General features: G+C 47.9%; 1 protein-coding gene across 1 annotated transcript; it reads left to right on the forward strand.

The window, feature by feature from the left end:
- The first annotated feature begins 1,573 nt into the window (after positions 1-1,573).
- LOC134034696 (CREB-binding protein-like) lies at positions 1,574-18,439 on the forward strand. The gene is made up of 16 exons (XM_062479224.1): positions 1,574-1,738; positions 2,104-2,222; positions 2,402-2,641; positions 2,865-2,953; positions 4,063-4,143; positions 4,327-4,383; positions 4,562-4,639; positions 6,291-6,358; positions 6,497-6,647; positions 7,081-7,227; positions 7,450-7,563; positions 9,303-9,468; positions 9,759-9,926; positions 16,974-17,135; positions 17,316-17,597; positions 17,798-18,439. Exons 1-16 carry the CDS (start codon positions 1,636-1,638, stop codon positions 18,422-18,424), a joined length of 2,652 nt encoding a protein of 883 aa, XP_062335208.1. The 5' UTR covers positions 1,574-1,635; the 3' UTR covers positions 18,425-18,439.
- The last annotated feature ends 224 nt before the right edge of the window (positions 18,440-18,663 follow it).

An 18,663-nucleotide genomic window follows, 5' to 3' on the forward strand; every position in this document is an offset into this window, starting at 1 on the left:
CCAAGGCTGAATTTCGGGAAAGAAACTTCCGATACAGTATTAGGGGACCACTAAGGCCTATATAAAAGCATCCAAAGACAGCATGTCATGGGATCTTTAAGTCATAGAGGTTAGAACAATTTTTACACCGGATTGCCCAATATCTTCGTTTGATCCAACTTTTCAACTGAGGCTGCTATAGCTTATCACTATTCCCTCTTGCAGGGGACATGAGAAGACAACCGTTTCTTCTGCACTTCACTTTTTGTATTCTGAATTGTAAATGAGCAGCAACAAATGTATGCTTTTAAATCTATGCAATCTTCATAAATAATAAGTATGCATTTTTATTAGAGCTGTGAAAAATAACGCGTTAACACGTTATGATTAAATTACAGGATTAATTCGTTATTTTTGTTTAACGCATTAACGTAATATCCACAAATCCACCCAATCTGCACTTGTCGCTGCTCTAATGCAGTCAGACGGCAGCTGCTATCCAAACAAACAAACAACATGGATAATTCTGATGAACCTGAGGACCTTATGGGAAGTTTGTGTTCCAAAAAACAAAGATGGAACATTCAATAAAACCAAAGTGATATGCACACTCTGCGAGAAGACGTTATTGTTTCACCAAAGCAATACCAGCATAAAGTAGCTACCACCTCAACGCGAAGCATGCGTTGGTCGGCGAGGGGAGTTCAAGTAATGCGCCACCCTCACTGAACAGCGTAGGGCCCTCACTAAGACTGCCTGTGACAAGTTGACTAGCACAGGTGCCAAATGGATTGCAAAAAGCTGTAGACCGATTAATATTGTTGAGGATGAGGGGTTCACCGAAGTTTTGCGAGTGGCAACGGGGGACTCGAGCATCAAAGCACCGCAAAGTCAAAGACTCACACTAATGACAACAATTTTGAAAATCGGTAATATGTGATTAATCATGATTAATCCACAGAAACCTATGATTAATTTGATTAACATTTTTTATCATTTCACAGCCCTAATTTTATATAAAATATACAGAAATATCAGTTGTAAAAGTTACAGTTAATACACGGACCCATCTGAACACCCTACAATTTCCCCAGAAATTGTACCCTCTCTAGTTATCAAAGCAAACCTCACCCTACCACCTTAACTAACACATTTTCTGCGGGAAACCCTGATGAACCTTTTATTCAAAAATTATGGAAACCATCATCATAAAGAAGTCAAGTTTTTTAAAGATATAATTCGCCTTTTATGGCTTTATTTGGACAGAGACAGGAAAAATATAGGGGAGAGTGAGACATGCAGAAATATCCTGAGCTGGAACCGAACCTGGGCAGCTGGCTGTGGGCCTCAGCCCATATGGTACGTGTCCTACCCAGTGAGCTACCGGGGCGCCCCACACAGAAGAAATTTAGGGAGTTTGGTGTGGAAGTTGGCAGGGTGGCATACAAGTTACTTTATAGAATTTAAACTGTCACTTCCAGTTCAGCAACCCTCATTGATTGACTTAACTAAACTTACTGTGAATGCAGACTGATTTCGTATCGTCAAACAGCTACGCCGTAACAGTACAGTTAAGTGACTAAACGATTTCTTGTTCCGTTGTCCTGTCACATTAAGAAGGAGAAGCCCTTGGGCGACTGGTATAAGGGCGAGCCAATGGACACATCGTCCTCGTCGGGGACGGCCAGCGAGGAAGAGGAGTGGTTGGGGTCTTCAGGCACGCACAGCTCCCCCACCAGTGCTCAGAGTAAGAAGAAGAGTAAGTCGGCCCTCCTCATCCCTCTCTCTCCAGACCGATCTCATTGGATCTCTGGAAATGCAGCTGTTTTATCCTTTTAGTTATATATACATATGAATGTATAACAATACATTTTGAATGTGTTAACCCCTCCATCCCCATTCCTTCATATAATGTCTCCTCTCTCTCTCTCTCTCTCTCTCTCTCTCTCTCTCTCTCTCTCTCTCTCTCTCTCTCTCTCTCTCTCTCTCTCTCTCTCTCTCTCTCTCTCTCTCTCTCTCTCTCTCTCTCTCTTTCTCTCCACCATCTATCCTTTCTTGCAACCACTTCCTCTCAACCCTCTTTTCTTCCTCCCCACCTCTGTATCTTTCTCACCCCCCCTCAAGTCTTCAAGCCTGCGGAGCTGCGGCAGGCCCTCATGCCCACCCTGGAGGCTCTGTACCGCCAGGACCCTGAGTCCCTGCCCTTCAGACAGCCTGTGGACCCCATGCTGCTGGGCATCCCGGTGAGGACACACACGCACACACACACACACACACACACAGGCTTAGATACACACACAGATACCCATGTGCACCGACACACACTTCCATACACGCAGACATGCATGACATAGATCCTGGACCCCTAGGTGTGGGTCATTTCCCCTTCACTGTATTCATCCCACCCCCCCTCCCCCACCAGGACTACTTTGACATTGTGAAGACCCCCATGGACCTGTCCAGCATCAAGAGGAAGCTGGACACGGGCCAGTACCAGGAGCCCTGGCAGTACGTGGACGACATCTGGCTCATGTTCAACAACGCCTGGCTGTACAACCGCAAGACGTCGCGCTTCTACAAATACTGCTCAAAGCTGGCCGAGGTGTTCGAGCAGGAGATCGACCCCGTCATGCAGGGCATGGGCTACTGCTGCGGGCGGAACGTGAGGAGGGAGGGGGGAGCATGGGGGGGAGGGAGGGACTGTAAACGTTTGAGAGACTTGCTGATGGTGTGGAAGGCATGTGTGTACATTTCAGCCGTAGGAAGAACCAATAGCTTAGATGCATCAGTAGCCAAACATGCCTTCACCCCTAATCCTAGCTATGTTCTAACTGTGTCCGTGTGTGTGGGTGTGTGTGTGTGTCCGTGTGCCCCTTACCCCCCAGTATGAGTTTTCGCCCCAGACCCTGTGCTGCTATAGCAAACAGCTCTGCTCCATCTCCAGGGACAGTACCTACTACAGCTACCAGAACAGGTGAGACCTGGGGAGAGGAGGGGAGAGGGGAGGGGAGGGGAGGGGAGGGGAGGGGAGGGGAGGGGAGGGGAGGAGGGAGGGGGGGTTGAGTTGAGGCCACAGAGGACCTGTCCCTCAACAGCTGAGATAGATGAACCAACACCATGTGCTTATAAAGGACCCCTCCCCCCATCCCTCCCTCCTGTGACACAGCCAGGACAGCCCTGTCACCTCTACTTGTCACCTCTATCCTGCTCCTGTCACCTCTACATGTCACCTCTACCTGTCACCTCTCCTCGCTCCTGTCACCTCTACCCTGCTCCTGTCACCTCTACCTGTCACCTCTACCTGTCACCTCTACCCTGCTCCTGTCACCTCTACCTGTCACCTCTACCCTGCTCCTGTCACCTGTACCTGTCACCTCTATCTGTCACCTCAACCCTGCTCCCGTCACCTCTACCTGTCACCTCTACCTGTCACCTCTACCCTGCTCCTGTCATCTGTACCTGTCACCTCTATCTGTCACCTCTACCCTGCTCCTGTCACCTCTACCTGTCACCTCTACCTGTCACCTCTACCCTGCTCCAGTCACCTCTACCTGTCACCTCTACCCTGCTCCTGTCACCTCTACCTGTCACCTCTACCCTGCTCCTGTCATCTCTACCTGTCACCTCTACCTGTCACCTCTACCCTGCTCCTGTCACCTCTACCTGTCACCTCTACCTGTCACCTCTACCCTGCTCCTGTCACCTCTACCTGTCACCTCTACCCTGCTCCTGTCATCTCTACCTGTCACCTCTACCTGTCACCTCTACCCTGCTCCTGTCACCTCTACCTGTCACCTCTACCCTGCTCCTGTCATCTCTACCTGTCACCTCTACCTGTCACCTCTACCCTGCTCCTGTCATCTCTACCTGTCACCTCTACCTGTCACCTCTACCCTGCTCCTGTCATCTCTACCTGTCACCTCTACCTGTCACCTCTACCCTGCTCCTGTCACCTCTACCTGTCACCTCTACCCTGCTCCTGTCACCTCTACCTGTCACCTCTATCCTGCTCCTGTCACCTGCTGCTACAGTGTGTGTGCCGGCTGCAGCTCACCCTAACATGCCTAATCATGTCGCCGACAGGTACCACTTCTGTGAGAAGTGCTTCAACGAGATCCAGGGAAACAGTGTCACCCTGGGGGACGACCCTGCACAGCCTCAGACGTGAGTACACACACACACACAGCCACAACCTGGACTTCTCTACTTCAGCCTGGTTGTTGGGACTTCAAGTAGCATATTTACAGTACTTATCAGACCCAGTTCTGGGGCTGTTGTTCCCATGGTGGGCTTCATGCTCTGGTCATCTGCTGTACTAAGTCCCTCTCTGGTCCTCTCTGCCTCCAGGATGATTTGTAAAGACCAGTTTGAGAAGAAGAAGAACGACATGTTGGACCCTGAGCCGTGAGTGTGGTCAGGCAGACTCCTGGGCATGTGGATGGGCGGAGCCCTAGTGGATGTTCTCTCTCTCTCCTCCTCCCTCTCTCTCGCTCCCTCTCTTACCCTCCCCCTCCTCTACTCTCACCTCCTTCTCCTATCTCATTTCTCCCTCCTCTCCTCCCTCCTCTCCTCCCTCCTCCAGGTTTGTTGAATGTAAGGACTGTGGAAGGAAGATGCACCAGATCTGCGTGCTGCACAATGATGTAATCTGGCCGTCTGGGTTAGTGCCACCCTCTCTCTCTTTTCTTCTCCCTCCCTCTCTCTTCTCTCTTTTCTTCTCCCTCTCTCTCTTCTCTCTCTTTTCTTCTCCCTCTCTCTCTTTTCTACGGTGGCCCTGAAGTGCAAATCACACCCACTAATATGAGTGCATTCCCCAAATGAAAACACTCCCCCCAAATACCAATCAACTTCCCCCAAATAGGATGACGTGCTCACCTCCCCCCAATACAAAGACACGTTCCCCCAAATGGGAAACAACATTACATTAACTCAAAAACACATTACATTAACTCAAAACGGAAAGGGTTGGTACTACACTTCGTCGCTGATTGGATGCAGTAGGCTAACTAACAAGAAATAAGAAATTGATCGACAGAAGTACAAAATGCAATAGCCTGACAGAGTTACGTGCACCAGGACATTTGTTTGGCTATCGAAGAATGTAGCAAATAGTAGGCTACTTATGCAAAAGTATAAATTGCGTGTTAAACGTAAAAATTGATAGCCAAACAACTATCCTGGTCCACGTAACTCTGTCATTGTGGCATTTCGTTCTTCTGTCGTGGACTATTAGTTTTTTCTTCTGAAAGGTTCTGCTTCCTTCAACTGCGTTTTTAGCGTGCGCATAGGCTACTTATTTTAATATTGTGAAACGTTAACAGCATATCTAAGATTATTTCATAGGAATGACCCTGATTAAAATAAAAAGTAGTGCAAGTCATGACTCTGAATTGTTAACACAAATGTTTCTTCTTTCCTTCCAACCAAAACGATCAAGTTCATTATAATGACAGAGTTACGTGGACCAGGATAGTTTGGCTATCGATGTTTACGTTTAACACGCAATTTATGCTTTTGCATAAGTAGCCTACTATTTGCTACATGCTTCGATACCCAAATAAATGTCCTGGTGCACGTAACTCTGTCAGGCTATTGCATTTTGTACTTCTGTCGATCAATTTCTTATTTCTTGTTAGTTACTGCATCCATTCAGCGACTAAGTGTAGTACCAGTACCAACCATTTCCGTTTTGAGTTAATGTAATGTGTTTTTGAGTTAATGTAATGTTGTTTCCCATTTGGGGGAGCGTACCTTTGTATTGGGGGGAGGTAAGCACGTCATCCTATTTGGGGGGAGTTGACTCGTATTCGGGGGGGAGTGTTTTCATTTGGGGGATGCACTCATGTTAGTGGGTGTGATTTGCACTTCAGGGCCACCGTACTTTTCTCTATCTTTTCTTCCCTCTCTCTCTCTTCTCTCTCTTTTCTTCTCCCTCTCTCTCTTTTCTCTATCTTTTCTTCTCACTCTCTTTGCTCTCTTTTCTTCTCCCTCTCTCTTCTCTCTCTTTTCTTCTCCCTCTCTCTCTTTTTGTCTCTTTCCCCCTCTCTCTTTTCTTCTACCTCTCTCTCTCTTCTCACTTTTCTTCTCCCTCCCTCTCTCTCATTTCTTCTCCCTCCCTCTCTCTCCTTCTCCCACTCTCACTTTCTCTCACTCTCTCTCTCTCTCTTTCTCATCCTCCATCTTAGTCTTGCGATCCTCAATTTAGCCGACTCGGATCTGCGTTTGAAAGATGAGTAAGCTGAAGGGTTTTGACGGTTCTTCTGTGGTCTCTCCTGTGGTCTCTCCTGTGGTCTGTCCTGTGGTCTCCCCAGCTTCATCTGTGACAACTGTCTGAAGAAGTCGGACAAGATGAGAAAGGAGAACAAGTTTGCAGCCAAGAGTAAGTCAGAGCCTCCGTCAAATAACAACAACCTTCCTTCTGTGAGATGAGACTCACAAACGAAGCATGATGATCATTCTAATCCTTGTTCGATGTGTGTGTGTGCGTGCCCGTGTGTGTGCCCCTCCCTCACCCCAGGGTTGCAGACCACACGGCTGGGTATGTACATCGAGGACCGGGTGAACAAGTACCTGAAGAGGCAGAACCACCCGGAGGCGGGGGAGGTGTTCGTGCGGGTGGTGGCCAGCTCCGACAAGACGGTGGAGGTGAAGCCGGGCATGAGGACCAGGTAACACACCACGGAGGAGACACGCGTGTGTTTGACGTGTTCTGTTTGTCAACATGCAAGCAGTTAGCATGAAAAATAGCATTTGTTAAGTTTTTATATATAGCATTTTTATTCATTAATTTATTACACAGTGCTGTGCAAGAGTCTTTTTGTTACACAAATTTGATCGTAAATATAGCTTTTTTTCAGTATTTCTACTGCAGTATAAAAGGGCTGAGATTATTTTTTCTCTTTTCATTGTCTTCAATTCTTCAATTTATTTGTACTGAAGTCTTTTGCACAGTACTTCTATTTAGTTTTTCAAATGGTATATAAATAACAGACACAATGGCGATACAAAAACTGTCGCTGCACATTTAGATGTGCTACATTTATATGTACTTTTTATTTGTGTGGAAGAACCATGTGTTGACAGCGTGTTCCTCACCACCAGGTTTGTGGACTCTGGGGAGATGATGGAGAGCTTCCCCTACAGAACCAAAGCACTTTTTGCCTTTGAGGAGATCGACGGCGTGGACGTGTGTTTCTTCGGCATGCACGTCCAGGAGTATGGCTCTGAGTGCTCCTTCCCCAACACCAGGTACGCCCCTCAGGCCCGCCCCCTCAGGCCCGCCCCCTCAGGCCCGTTCCACTATGAATCTAGACACGATACGTGACATGAAACGTCCTTGTCAAAAGTCAGGACCCATAGACTCCACCCGCATAAAAAAAACACACACCAGGATACTGTATTTCTACTGGCTGTTTTTGAGATACGGTACCCCTGACCACCTCTCTCTCCCCCTCTGCTCCCTCCCTCCAGGCGGGTGTACATATCGTACCTGGACAGTATCCACTTCTTTAAGCCCCGCGGGTTGAGGACGGCCGTCTACCACGAGATCCTGATTGGCTACCTGGAGTATGTCAAGAAACTGGGGTAGGTGTTCAGAGCCACACACACACAGACCCTCTCAAATATGGACACTGAGGGTCCTATCTTGCACCCAGCGCAATTGACTTTGTACACCGACGCATGTATCATTCCTATTTCGCACTCAACGCACAGCGGACTTTTCCCTTCACAGACGCACGTCGGTAAATTAGGGAATACATTTGCGCTCCCGGGGGCGGTTCAGTGAAAGGAGGCGTGTTCCGGTGCTATTTTGCAGTTTCAGAAAACAATTCCGCCACAGACCAGGAAAAACAGTCTAAAGTCAGTGGCTCGTTATTCAGATGCTATTTTAAAGGCGCATGCTTAGCCCGTGCGCACTGCTGGCGCAGGGTCTTCTTCTTGAAAAGCTTTTGATTTATTGTATGACTGTGTTAAATTTCTTTCATGTCAATGATTGAAAAGATTTTCTTGAGAAATCTCTATGTATGTGAACTTGATTTGTAACAATTGTGGCAATTTCCTCCCACGCCTGTTTAACCGAAGCTAATATGGGTGGGTTTCTTCTCCCATCCCCATAAAATGTCACTTCTCTATCTTTTATGGCACTGACGAGAACGTCGGTCTCCTCGGCTGTGAACCGCTCCTGGCGTGCGCCTAGGGTTGCAAAATTCCGGGAATATTCAAAGTTGGAAACTTTCCACAGGAATTAACGGGAATTAACAGGAATAAACTGGAAATTTGGGGGTAATTTAACTGTATTTACCATGTCATAAGCAGACATGCATGCAAACATTTATAATACAACTTTTGTGTGGACATAGATACATCCTACTCTCACTGCTGTAAAAAGTGTTAGTCTACTGTATGGTAGACTAACACTGGTATTTAAATGAACATGGCTTCAGTTTACCAAGTAATCAATATGCTAGGTAATGACAAACAGTGTTGGGAAAGTTCACTTTCTACATGAACTAGTTCAGTTCATAGTTCAAAATGTTTAAGTTCACAGCTCCAAAAATATTTCAATATGTTGCCAGCTATAATTGAAATCTCTGTCTGCAATACCGCTCGTGGCCTCTACGCAATTCAGAGCTCTCACACTTGCCAGGCATAGGGCTGAAACGTTCAGACGCAACACTGATGACAAAGACGTTCAAAAACAACAGAACGTTTTACATTTAGGTTTTTGTTGTAGGCAGACAATGTTCCCAACCAGCTGCATTCAGGGTCCAGCTGAGCTAGGCGTGCATAGTCTTGTTCTCAACTACATTGAAGTTCCCTGTTATATGCTTTTGCAAAAAAAAACTTTGGCACGTTTTTTTTCTTTTCTTCAAAATTCCCGAGCCAAAATTCCCGTGGAAACTTTCCGGAAACTTTCCGGAAATTTACTGGAAACTTTCCGCCCCTTTGCAACCCTACGTGCGCCTGGAAAAACCGCCGTTATAATAGCAATCCGCCATGGAACAAGCGCGCCTGCTCTTAAAGGGAATGAGAGATGACGCTCTGACGCTCTGGTTTATTGCACGTAATGCCCAAACCACACCTATGAGTAATGTAGCTACTTCAGACCAACCCATTTTAGATTTGCGTTGGGCGGAGGGTTCATTTATTCCGCCGGTATAATAGCAACAGCGCCGGAGTCCCGCCCACAAAGTTACTTGCGTTTTGCGTTGATACTTGCGTTTCAGATTGTTAAAATAGGGTCCTGAATGTTTTTATTTTATTACATGTAATCAAATGAAAAGAATCAAAACGAACGCCAGCTAACAATGTACCCCCTCCAGGTACGTGACGGGTCACATCTGGGCGTGTCCCCCCAGCGAGGGTGACGACTACATCTTCCACTGTCACCCCATGGACCAGAAGATCCCAAAGTCCAAACGACTGCAGAAGTGGTGCAAGAAGATGCTGGACAAGGCCTTAGCTGAGAGGATCCTGCACGACTACAAGGTGTGTGGCCGAGGGGGAGGGGTCACCGAGGGGAGCCCTTACCACCGCAGCGACCTGGGTTCAAATCCGCCCTAGGTTCTTTGCTGCATGTCTCTGTGTCTCTCTCTTCCTCCCCCGGCTTTCCTTTCATACTTAATTGTTGCTGTTAAACAAAAGCATAAAAACGAAAATCTGTACTCAGTCACAGATCCAAAGTCTTGGGCACAAATAAAAACAAATTAGAATTAAAAGCAAATATGCTCTCTTTTTTTATAAATAAATAAACCATTGATGTGTGTGTGTGTGTGCAGGACATCTTCAAACAGGCGACGGACGACTGCATCACCAGTGCCAACGAGCTGCCGTACTTCGAGGGCGACTTCTGGCCCAACGTGCTGGAGGAGAGCATCAAGGAGCTGGAGCAGGAGGAGGAGGAGCGCAAGAAGGAGGAGCACACAGCCTCCTGTGACACCCCTGAGGTGAGGAGGAGGGAGGGACCCTGGGAGGGAGGGATCCTGGGAGGGATGGAGGGACCCTGGGAGGGACCCTGGGAGGGAGGGATCCTGGCAGGGAGGGACCCTGGGAGGGAGGGAGGGACCCTGGGAGGGAGGGAGGGACCCTGGGAGGGAGGGATCCTGGGAGGGATGGAGGGACCCTGGGAGGGAGGGATCCTGGGAGGGAGGGAGGGACCCTGGGAGGGAGGGACCCTGGGAGGGAGGGACCCTGGGAGGGAGGGACCCTGGGAGGGAGGGACCCTGGGAGGGAGGGATCCTGGGAGGGAAGGATCCTGGGAGGGAGGGACCCTGGGAGGGATGGAGGGACCCTGGGAGGGACCCTGGTGGGTGGAGGGAGAAACAGGGGGATTTATATAAATTGATACATAGTTTAATAATTTTTTAACCTGATTTTCGGAAACGCTGCCCCCTCCTCCCCCAGTTACTACGCACTAAATGTTAATAAATATATTTTTTAGACTGCTACACATGTTGTACATCATTGGAAAGCTACGATTCTTGTGCTTCCATTGAAATAAACCATTTCAAGATCAAGTCGCAACAGCAAGTACAGTCAACGTCTTTGTCCGGTGACCAATATATCAACAAAGCCAGAGGAAAAAGTTGTACTTACCTACCATTACTTCGGAATGGTCCAGATATGCAAACCCTTACAAAAAAGAAGTGTACTTCAAGTTTATTTTGTAAGTATACAAAGTTGTACTTACCTACCATTACTTCGGAATGGTCCAGATATGCAAACCCTTACAAAAAAGAAGTGTACTTCAAGTTTATTTTGTAAGTATACTTAGTATAAAAAGTATACTATTATCATGTTAGTTAAAGTATACTAGCAGTGTACTTATTTATATACTATTTTTTTACTTATTTATATACTATTTTTGTACTAAGTAAACTGAATTGGCCCACTTTTTAGGTCACTTAGTACACTTTAAAGTACACTTATAGTGTATTTCAAGGTTTACTTTTGAATACTCTAAAGTAGCTTGTGTAGTGCACTTTCAGTACATCAAGTATACTTCCTAAAGTACTTCAAAGTATACTTTGGAATACTCTAAAGTAGCCTTTGTAGTGCACTTTCAGTTCATAAAGTATACTTCCTAAAGTATTTAAAAGTATACCTTGGAATACTCTAAAGTAACCTGTGTAGTGCACTTTCAGTTCATAAAGTATACTTCCCATAGTACTTAAAAGTATACCTTGGCAGTGTTTCCGCTAGGATTTTTTTTAGCAGTGGGGGCAGGCCTGTCCCCCCCCCCCAAAAAAACGGAACTGTCTGCTTAATTTGATCTTGACATATTGGCTAAACATTCTCTAGCAAGTATTAACAATAAACTCACTATTAATTACATTATCTTAATGCCATGTAACTGCTTCAGCATAATAAGGCACCTAAAATACAAACGTGAGCAAGGGCGTTCAGCAATCGCTATCAAATCAACAGCCAAGTGCAATTTAGCTAGCAGGTGAAGAATGCAAACAACGAAAATCACCAGTTAACTTAATTTATATTTGCACGAACTATAGACTAATACAACAACAGGCTAAAATGAACTGACAACATAAGTTATACGACTTAAAGTTCTCAAGGACGCCCACACGCAATCTCAACTGGCTAGTTATCCTCCGGACAGCGGCAGTCTCTTTTTTCTTTCTCTCCCTTTAACGCCGAGTGGCGCACGTGCCCGCGGTGTGAAGCGCGTGTCCGTGCTATTCTCCGACATGCACTCTGCTGATAGACGGCCTTTTGTATGGCCGTATTTCTGATACCGTGGCGACAGAAATTTAGCCGTGGCTGGCTGCCACGGCTAAGTTTTTTAAATAATATAATAATTAATAATTTTACTATTACTTACTAATATATTATAATGTTTAGGAGCCCCTCAGATTATAAGTCACTTAGCGAGAACGGGGGCCCTTGCAAAGTTACGGTGCGTTTACACTGCAGCGACGCGATGCGAGCAACAACATGTTTTCCATTCGTTTTCAATGGAGCCAGGCGAATCGCTTGCGTGGGGCATTGTGGGTAGCGACACGACACGATACGGTGCGTTTACACTGCAGCGACGTGATGCGAGCGACAAAATGTTTTCCATTCATTTTCAATGGAGCCAGGCGAATCGCTTGCGTGGGGCATTGTGGGTAGCGACACGACGCGATACGGTGCGTTTACACTGCAGCGACGTGATGCGAGCGACAAAATGTTTTCCATTCATTTTCAATGGAGCCAGGCGAATCGCTTGCGTGGTGCATTGTGGGTAGCGACACGATCGAGTTGAGATTTTCTCAACTTTATGCAAATGAGGAGCGATTTTCGCACGGATGGCCAATCGCAGTGTTTTCTTGTTTCTCGTAACGTAGCAACCATGGTAAACATTTCTAGCTTTCAGTTTTTAAGATGGAGGAGAAACTAATCGCCTGTGTGGCTGCATATCCAGTCCTGTACGATACGTCTCTGTATTTGTACAAAGACATTAATAAAAAGAATGAGGCCAGGCGAAGGTTTGCCGACGTTGTCGGTGCTCCTGGTGGGTTTTTTGAAAAACGAAATTCATGAACTTACATTTGTATTTCGAACAAACGGCAAACTTAGCAGCAAATTTTAACACTATTTACCGCTTTGCATCATGGGAATTGACCAGCCAATGAGCCACGCTATCTTCAGTTTTTCACGTCGTTATTTCGTTCTTCAGTCAGTTTGACAGTATAACCTTCAAATGCATAATGCAACCCTTTTGCCATATTTTAGTATACTTATAGTATACTTTAATATACATATTTTTTGTAAGGGAATAACCCATCAAAACCTCATCTGCTTACATTCCCAAAGGTCCAAAGTATCTAACCATGTCGAGTAGTTGTCCAAACAATTAATTATATCCATACATAGCCACGATCTTGTTGCTTCATTCTTCCTTCGCCAATTATTTTTATTTCAGTCTCTCACGCATCAAAGGAGGAGATGTGGTTTGAGTACTTACGAGTGGATGGTCTTAAAATGGCCGCTACACTCTGCCCTTTCGATTGACACCTTGTTTGACCCAATAAGAGCTTCCATGCCCCGTTGACAGCCCTCTAAACCAACTAGGTCTCTGCGTCCTGCCCCCTCCCTGCCCCCCCCCCCCCCCACACACACACACACACACACAAACACACACACTCGTTCTAAAAACATTTCTCAAACTGGCTTTGACAGGCTCTGAAATTAGCTTCTTAGCCTTGTAGCTGAGGGCTAGCTGTAAATGCTAATACCCCATTTGCTATGTATCTGTGAAGCCTTCAAAATAAAAGTATATTGCGCATGGTTGACAGAATCAGTGTTCTTTGTGCGCCAATCCTGGGAATCAGATAAAGCACTCCAATGTGTTCATGCTTCAGTTTTTGTGTTTCAGTAATACTAATGAGGGATTTAGCTATTATATATGATAGTTCTAAGTACCACCTTTCATTAGAGATAACAATTATGAAAAATAATACCTTTTTATCCTAAGTATTTGACCTTGGTTACAAAGGGTCATTCTAGAGTCTCCAAAAGGCCCTTTTAGAAAACGCCTGGATGTACTCTTATAAAAACGTGTCAAATATGAATATATTGTGGTATTATGTTTGACTTTTGATTTGAATTGGGTTACATTTACATTTATTCATTTAGCAGACGCTTTTATCCAAAGCGACTTCCAAGAGAGAGCTTTACAAAGTGCATAGGTCACTGATCATAACAACGAGATAGCCACAAAACATTGCGAGTAGCCAAAACATGAAGCACACATTGTGAACAACCAAAATAAGTGCCAAAGGGAAGAACCATAAGAGCATGTAGTTAAACAAGTTACAATTAAACAACATGAGCTGCTATAAGTGCAAGTGTACCTGTGGAAAAAAAGCAAGCAACAATAATAAAACTATATCACAGCGAGTACAACAATTTAAGTCAGTTACCACTAACCACAAGAGCAACAAGTCTCTAAGCAAGAGTCATTGTGATCCTTGAGGAAACTAACATCGGGTCAAGCGAACCATTCCTAAGTACCGTTGTACTCCCGGAACAAGTGCGTCTTGAGCCTTTTCTTGAAGGTGGAGAGACAGTCAGTGTCTCTGATGGAAGTGGGGAGTTGATTCCACCACTGGGGGGCCAGACAGGAGAAGAGCTTGTGTTGGGACCGGGCGGTCTTGAGCGGTGGGACCACCAGGCGGTTGTCTGAAGAAGACCGTAGGTGACGGGTGGGGGTGTAGGGCTGCAGGAGAGACTTGATGTAGACGGGTGCAGTCCCGTTCACTGCTCGGAAGGTCAATACCAGGGTCTTGAATCTGATACGGGCCATGATAGGTAGCCAGTGGAGAGAGATGAGGAGCGGGGTAACATGGGAGCGTCTGGGTAGATTGTAGACCAGGCGGGCCGCTGCGTTCTGAATCTTCTGAAGAGGGCGGGTTGCACATGCTGGGAGACCAGCGAGCAGCGAGTTGCAATAGTCCAACTTGGAGAGGACAAGTGCTTGGACTAGCAGCTGGGTGGAGTGCTCAGACAGGTATCTCCTGATCTTCCGGATGTTGTAGAGGGTGAATCTACACGACCGGGAGACCGCAGCAATGTGGGCCGTGAGGGAGAGCTCGTCGTCCATGGTAACCCCAAGGTTCCTGGCAGAGGATGAAGGGGTCACCGTCGCAGATCCCAGGGTGATTGAGAGATCGTGGGAGATGGAGGGTTTAGCCGGGATGATGAGAAGTTCTGTTTTGGCAAGGTTCAGCTGGAGGGGGTGCTTGGTCATCCAGGCGGAGATGTCTGTGAGGCAGGCCTCAATCCTAGCGGAGATCCCCGGATCAGTCGGGGGGAACGACAGGTACAGCTGCGTGTCATCAGCATAGCAGTGGTAGGAGAAGCCATGGGAGGTGATGAACGGTCCAAGTGAGGTGGTGTACAGGGAGAAGAGGAGGGGGCCAAGGACGGAGCCCTCTGGGACACCAGTGGAGAGCTGGCGGGGGCCAGACACTTTGCCTCCCCAGGAGACCTGGTAGGACCTTCTGGACAGGTAGGATGAGATCCACTGAAGTGCAATGCCAGTGATGCCCATCCCAGAGAGTCGGGCGAGCAGGATCTGATGGTTAACCGTATCAAATGCTGCAGAAAGGTCCAGCAGAATGATGACGGATGACCTTGAAGCCGCTCTGGCAGACTGGAGGGCAGAGGTGACTGACAGGAGGGCAGTTTCTGTGGAGTGGCCAGTCTTGATGTTGTTCTGAGAGAAAAAGTTTGACAGTTGGTTAGATACAGTGCGTTCAATTGTTTTTGAAAAGAATGTAGCAGTGATACTGGTCTGTAGTTCTGGAGTGATAGCTGGGTTAAGGGAGGGTTTTTTGGGTAGAGGGGTAACTCTGGCCGAGGGGAAGGTGCCAGAGGTAAGAGAGGAGTTTAGGACATGGAGAAGAAAAGTTATGATGGAGGGGGAGATGGCTTGAAAGAGAGGGGAGGGTATAGGATCAAGGGGACAGGAGGTGGGGCGATGAGAGAGAATGAGGTCAGAGATCTCTGCCTCAGACAGGGGAGAAAAAGAGTTTAGACATTTAGTCGGGTCAGTCATGGAGGGTGAGAGGGTAGGACAGGTGGGCTTAGGGAACCGACTGCTAATGTCAGCGACTTTTTTCTCAAAGAAGGAGGAGAAGTCGTCTGCTGTCAGGGTGGAGGGAGGGGGTGGGGGAGGTGGGTTAAGAAGCGTGGAGAAGGTAGAAAAAAGTTTGTGGGGGTTTGAAGCAGAGTTAATTTTGTTCAGAAAGTAGAGGGTTTTAGCACCAGTTATGTGAGAAGAGAAGGATTTGAGGAGGGAGTGATACTTATCAAGGTCCGGACCGCCTTTGGACTTGCGCCATCTCCTCTCAGCTGCCCGAAGGGTGGACCGTTCTTCACGGATAACATCCGTAAGCCACGGGCAGGAGGGAGAAGATCGTGCAGGCCTGGTTGACAGGGGACAGAGAGAGTCAAGTGATGCAGTTAAAGTGGTTAACAAGGTGTCAGTGGCAGTGTTAGTGGGGTGGGACGAGAACTCGTCAATGGGGGGGAGGGAGGATGTTACAATAGAGGAGAAATGGGAGGGGGATAGGGAGCGGAGGTTGCGCCGGAAAGTTACAAGGGGAGGGGAGGTAGAAGGAGTTGGAGGGAGAGAGATAGAGAATTGGATAAAGTAGTGATCAGAAATATGCAGTGGGGTTACAGAGGTTAAGTCAGTGATACAGTTACGTGTCAGGATGAGGTCTAGCTGTTTGCCTGCTTTGTGGGTCGCCGGTGTGCTCAGCAACGTCAGGTCGAAGGAGGTCAGGAGAGACAAGAAGTCGACGGCCTGAGTTCCTTGGAGGTGGATGTTGAAGTCCCCAAGGACTATCAGGGGGGTTCCATCATCCGGGAGGACGCTGAGGAGCATGTCCAGCTCCTCCACAAAGTCGGCTAGCGGGCCTGGTGGGCGATAAAGAACAATTAAGCATGCTTTGATAGGATCAGTTAGCATCGCACAATGGTGTTCAAATGATTTGGCAGTAACAGGGAGTGGTGTGGATGTGTATTTAATAATTAGTTAGGCTGGGTTAGGCTTCAAGCTGTGGTCCAATTCTGTCTTCCAGCTAATACATACCACCTCTAGGCCTCTTCAGGCCTCTGTTTTCAAAACAAAATATAGGCGGAAATAGAAACTTTCACTTTCCTTGTGTTCAAGCTTCTATTACTCAACACTAGTAGGACTGACAGGGGTCCTGACATCAGGAGAAATAACTTCAGAGTGTACTCCAAATGGTTCAAGAACAGCTTTCAATTTACTTTGGGTATGCTGTTTAGGCGTTTTCAGGCAAATTTAACAGGATTCCTAAAAGGTTAAATAATAATACTTGTAATTAAGTATTTGTTTTGATGTCTCACAAATGTATATGGCGGCGTCGTCTTGTCTTAACTATGGGTTGCTGAGTCTCCTGTCTGCACAACAAGTGCAAGTAGCCCTCGGGCGCTAAACAGAGCGATTGACCCTTCCCCAGGGAACCCAGGGCGACACCAAGAACGCCAAGAAGAAGAACAACAAGAAGACCAATAAGAACAAGAGCAGCGTGAGCCGGGCCAGTAAGAAGAAGCCGGGGATGCCCAACGTGGCCAATGACCTCTCCCAGAAGCTGTACGCCACCCTGGAGAAGCACAAGGAGGTAGGGGCCTCAGGCTCTCCTGCTACTAAGGGGGCGAGGGGGTTTGAGCCGTAACAGGGCACTTGTTTTGGACTTGACATGGACACAGCTCTTCAGCACCCGTTTGTAAGGTTTTTTAGTTCCAGCTTTTTCCTTTTCTTTCACCTCCCCTTCTCTCTCTCTCCTCCTCCTCCCCCCCAGGTGTTCTTCGTCATCCACCTGCACGCGGGCCCCAGCGTCAACACCCTGCCCCCCATCATGGACCCCGACCCCCTGCTGACCTGCGACCTGATGGACGGCCGCGACGCCTTCCTGACGCTGGCGCGGGACAAGCACTGGGAGTTCAGCTCGCTGCGGCGCTGCAAGTGGAGCTCCATGTGCATGCTGGTGGAGCTGCACAACCAGGGCCAGGACCGCTTCGTCTACACCTGCAACGAGTGCAAGCACCACGTGGAGACACGCTTCCACTGCACCGTCTGCGAGGTGAGGAGGATGAGGGAGGGGGGGATGGAGGGTGGGATGGATGGAAGAAGGAGGGAGGGATGGAGCGAGCAAACACTGTGTTCACATTCTCTCTCTTTCACACACACTCACTTATACAGATGCACACAGACAGCAGCCTGTTGGTTGCGCCTCGCCGTAAAACAACCCCCGGTTTACAAACCTGTCCTCCCCTCCTCCAGGACTTTGACCTCTGCATCATCTGCTACAACGCCAAGGGCCACGAGCACCAGATGGTGAAGTGGGGCCTGGGCCTGGACGACGACAGCAACAGCCAGGGCGGCGAGGCGTCCGAGTCCCCCGAGGAGAGCCGGCGCCTCAGCATCCAGCGCTACATCCAGTGCCTGGTCCACGCCTGCCAGTGCCGCAACGCCAACTGCTCGCTGCTGTCCTGCCAGAAGATGAAGCGCGTGGTGCTGCACACCAAGGGCTGCAAGCGCAAGACCAACGGTGGCTGCCCCGTGTGCAAGCAGCTGATCGCCCTGTGCTGCTACCACGCCAAGCACTGCCAGGAGAACAAGTGCCCTGTGCCCTTCTGCCTCAACATCAAGCACAAGCTGAGGCAGCAGCAGCTGCAGCACCGCCTCCAGCAGGCCCAGATGCTGAGGAGGAGGATGGCCAGCATGCAGGGGGTAGGCCAGCCCCCCCCAGGACCAGGGGGGGACGGGGGACTAAGCCTGGGCTCCCTCGGAATCGTACCTGGGGGCCAGCCCAGCACCCCCAACTTGAACCCCCCCAGCCAGATTGACCCCAGTTCCATCGAGCGGGCCTATGCAGCCCTGGGCCTCACCTACCAGTTACTTTTTTAGAACTTCTGTCACTTCCAATTTAGCAACCCTGATTTATTGACTTAACTACACTTACTGTTGAATGCAGGGAAATATGAAGTCAGTGCCAGAGCTCATCAGTCTGGTGCTAATCTTAAATACTAACCTCTAGAAACTGTAGAGACCTTTTTCTCACACTTAATGCACCATATATCTGTTCTTATCACAAATAAAGGTAATATCGTCCAACCCTGATTGTTGGTCCATCCCTAATTTAACAA

The sequence above is a fragment of the Osmerus eperlanus genome, chromosome 2 (genome assembly GCF_963692335.1).
Source record: "Osmerus eperlanus chromosome 2, fOsmEpe2.1, whole genome shotgun sequence".
NCBI lineage: Eukaryota > Metazoa > Chordata > Actinopteri > Osmeriformes > Osmeridae > Osmerus > Osmerus eperlanus.

Excerpts from the sequence above, each read along its gene's own strand:
- LOC134034696 (XM_062479224.1), top strand. The coding sequence starts at position 1,636 with ATGGACACATCGTCCTCGTCGGGGACGGCCAGCGAGGAAGAGGAGTGG. Across the intron at positions 1,739-2,103 it reads TGCTCAGAGTAAGAAGAAGA|TCTTCAAGCCTGCGGAGCTG; the intron begins GTAAGTCGGCCC and ends CCCCCCCTCAAG. Across the intron at positions 2,954-4,062 it reads TACTACAGCTACCAGAACAG|GTACCACTTCTGTGAGAAGT; the intron begins GTGAGACCTGGG and ends TGTCGCCGACAG.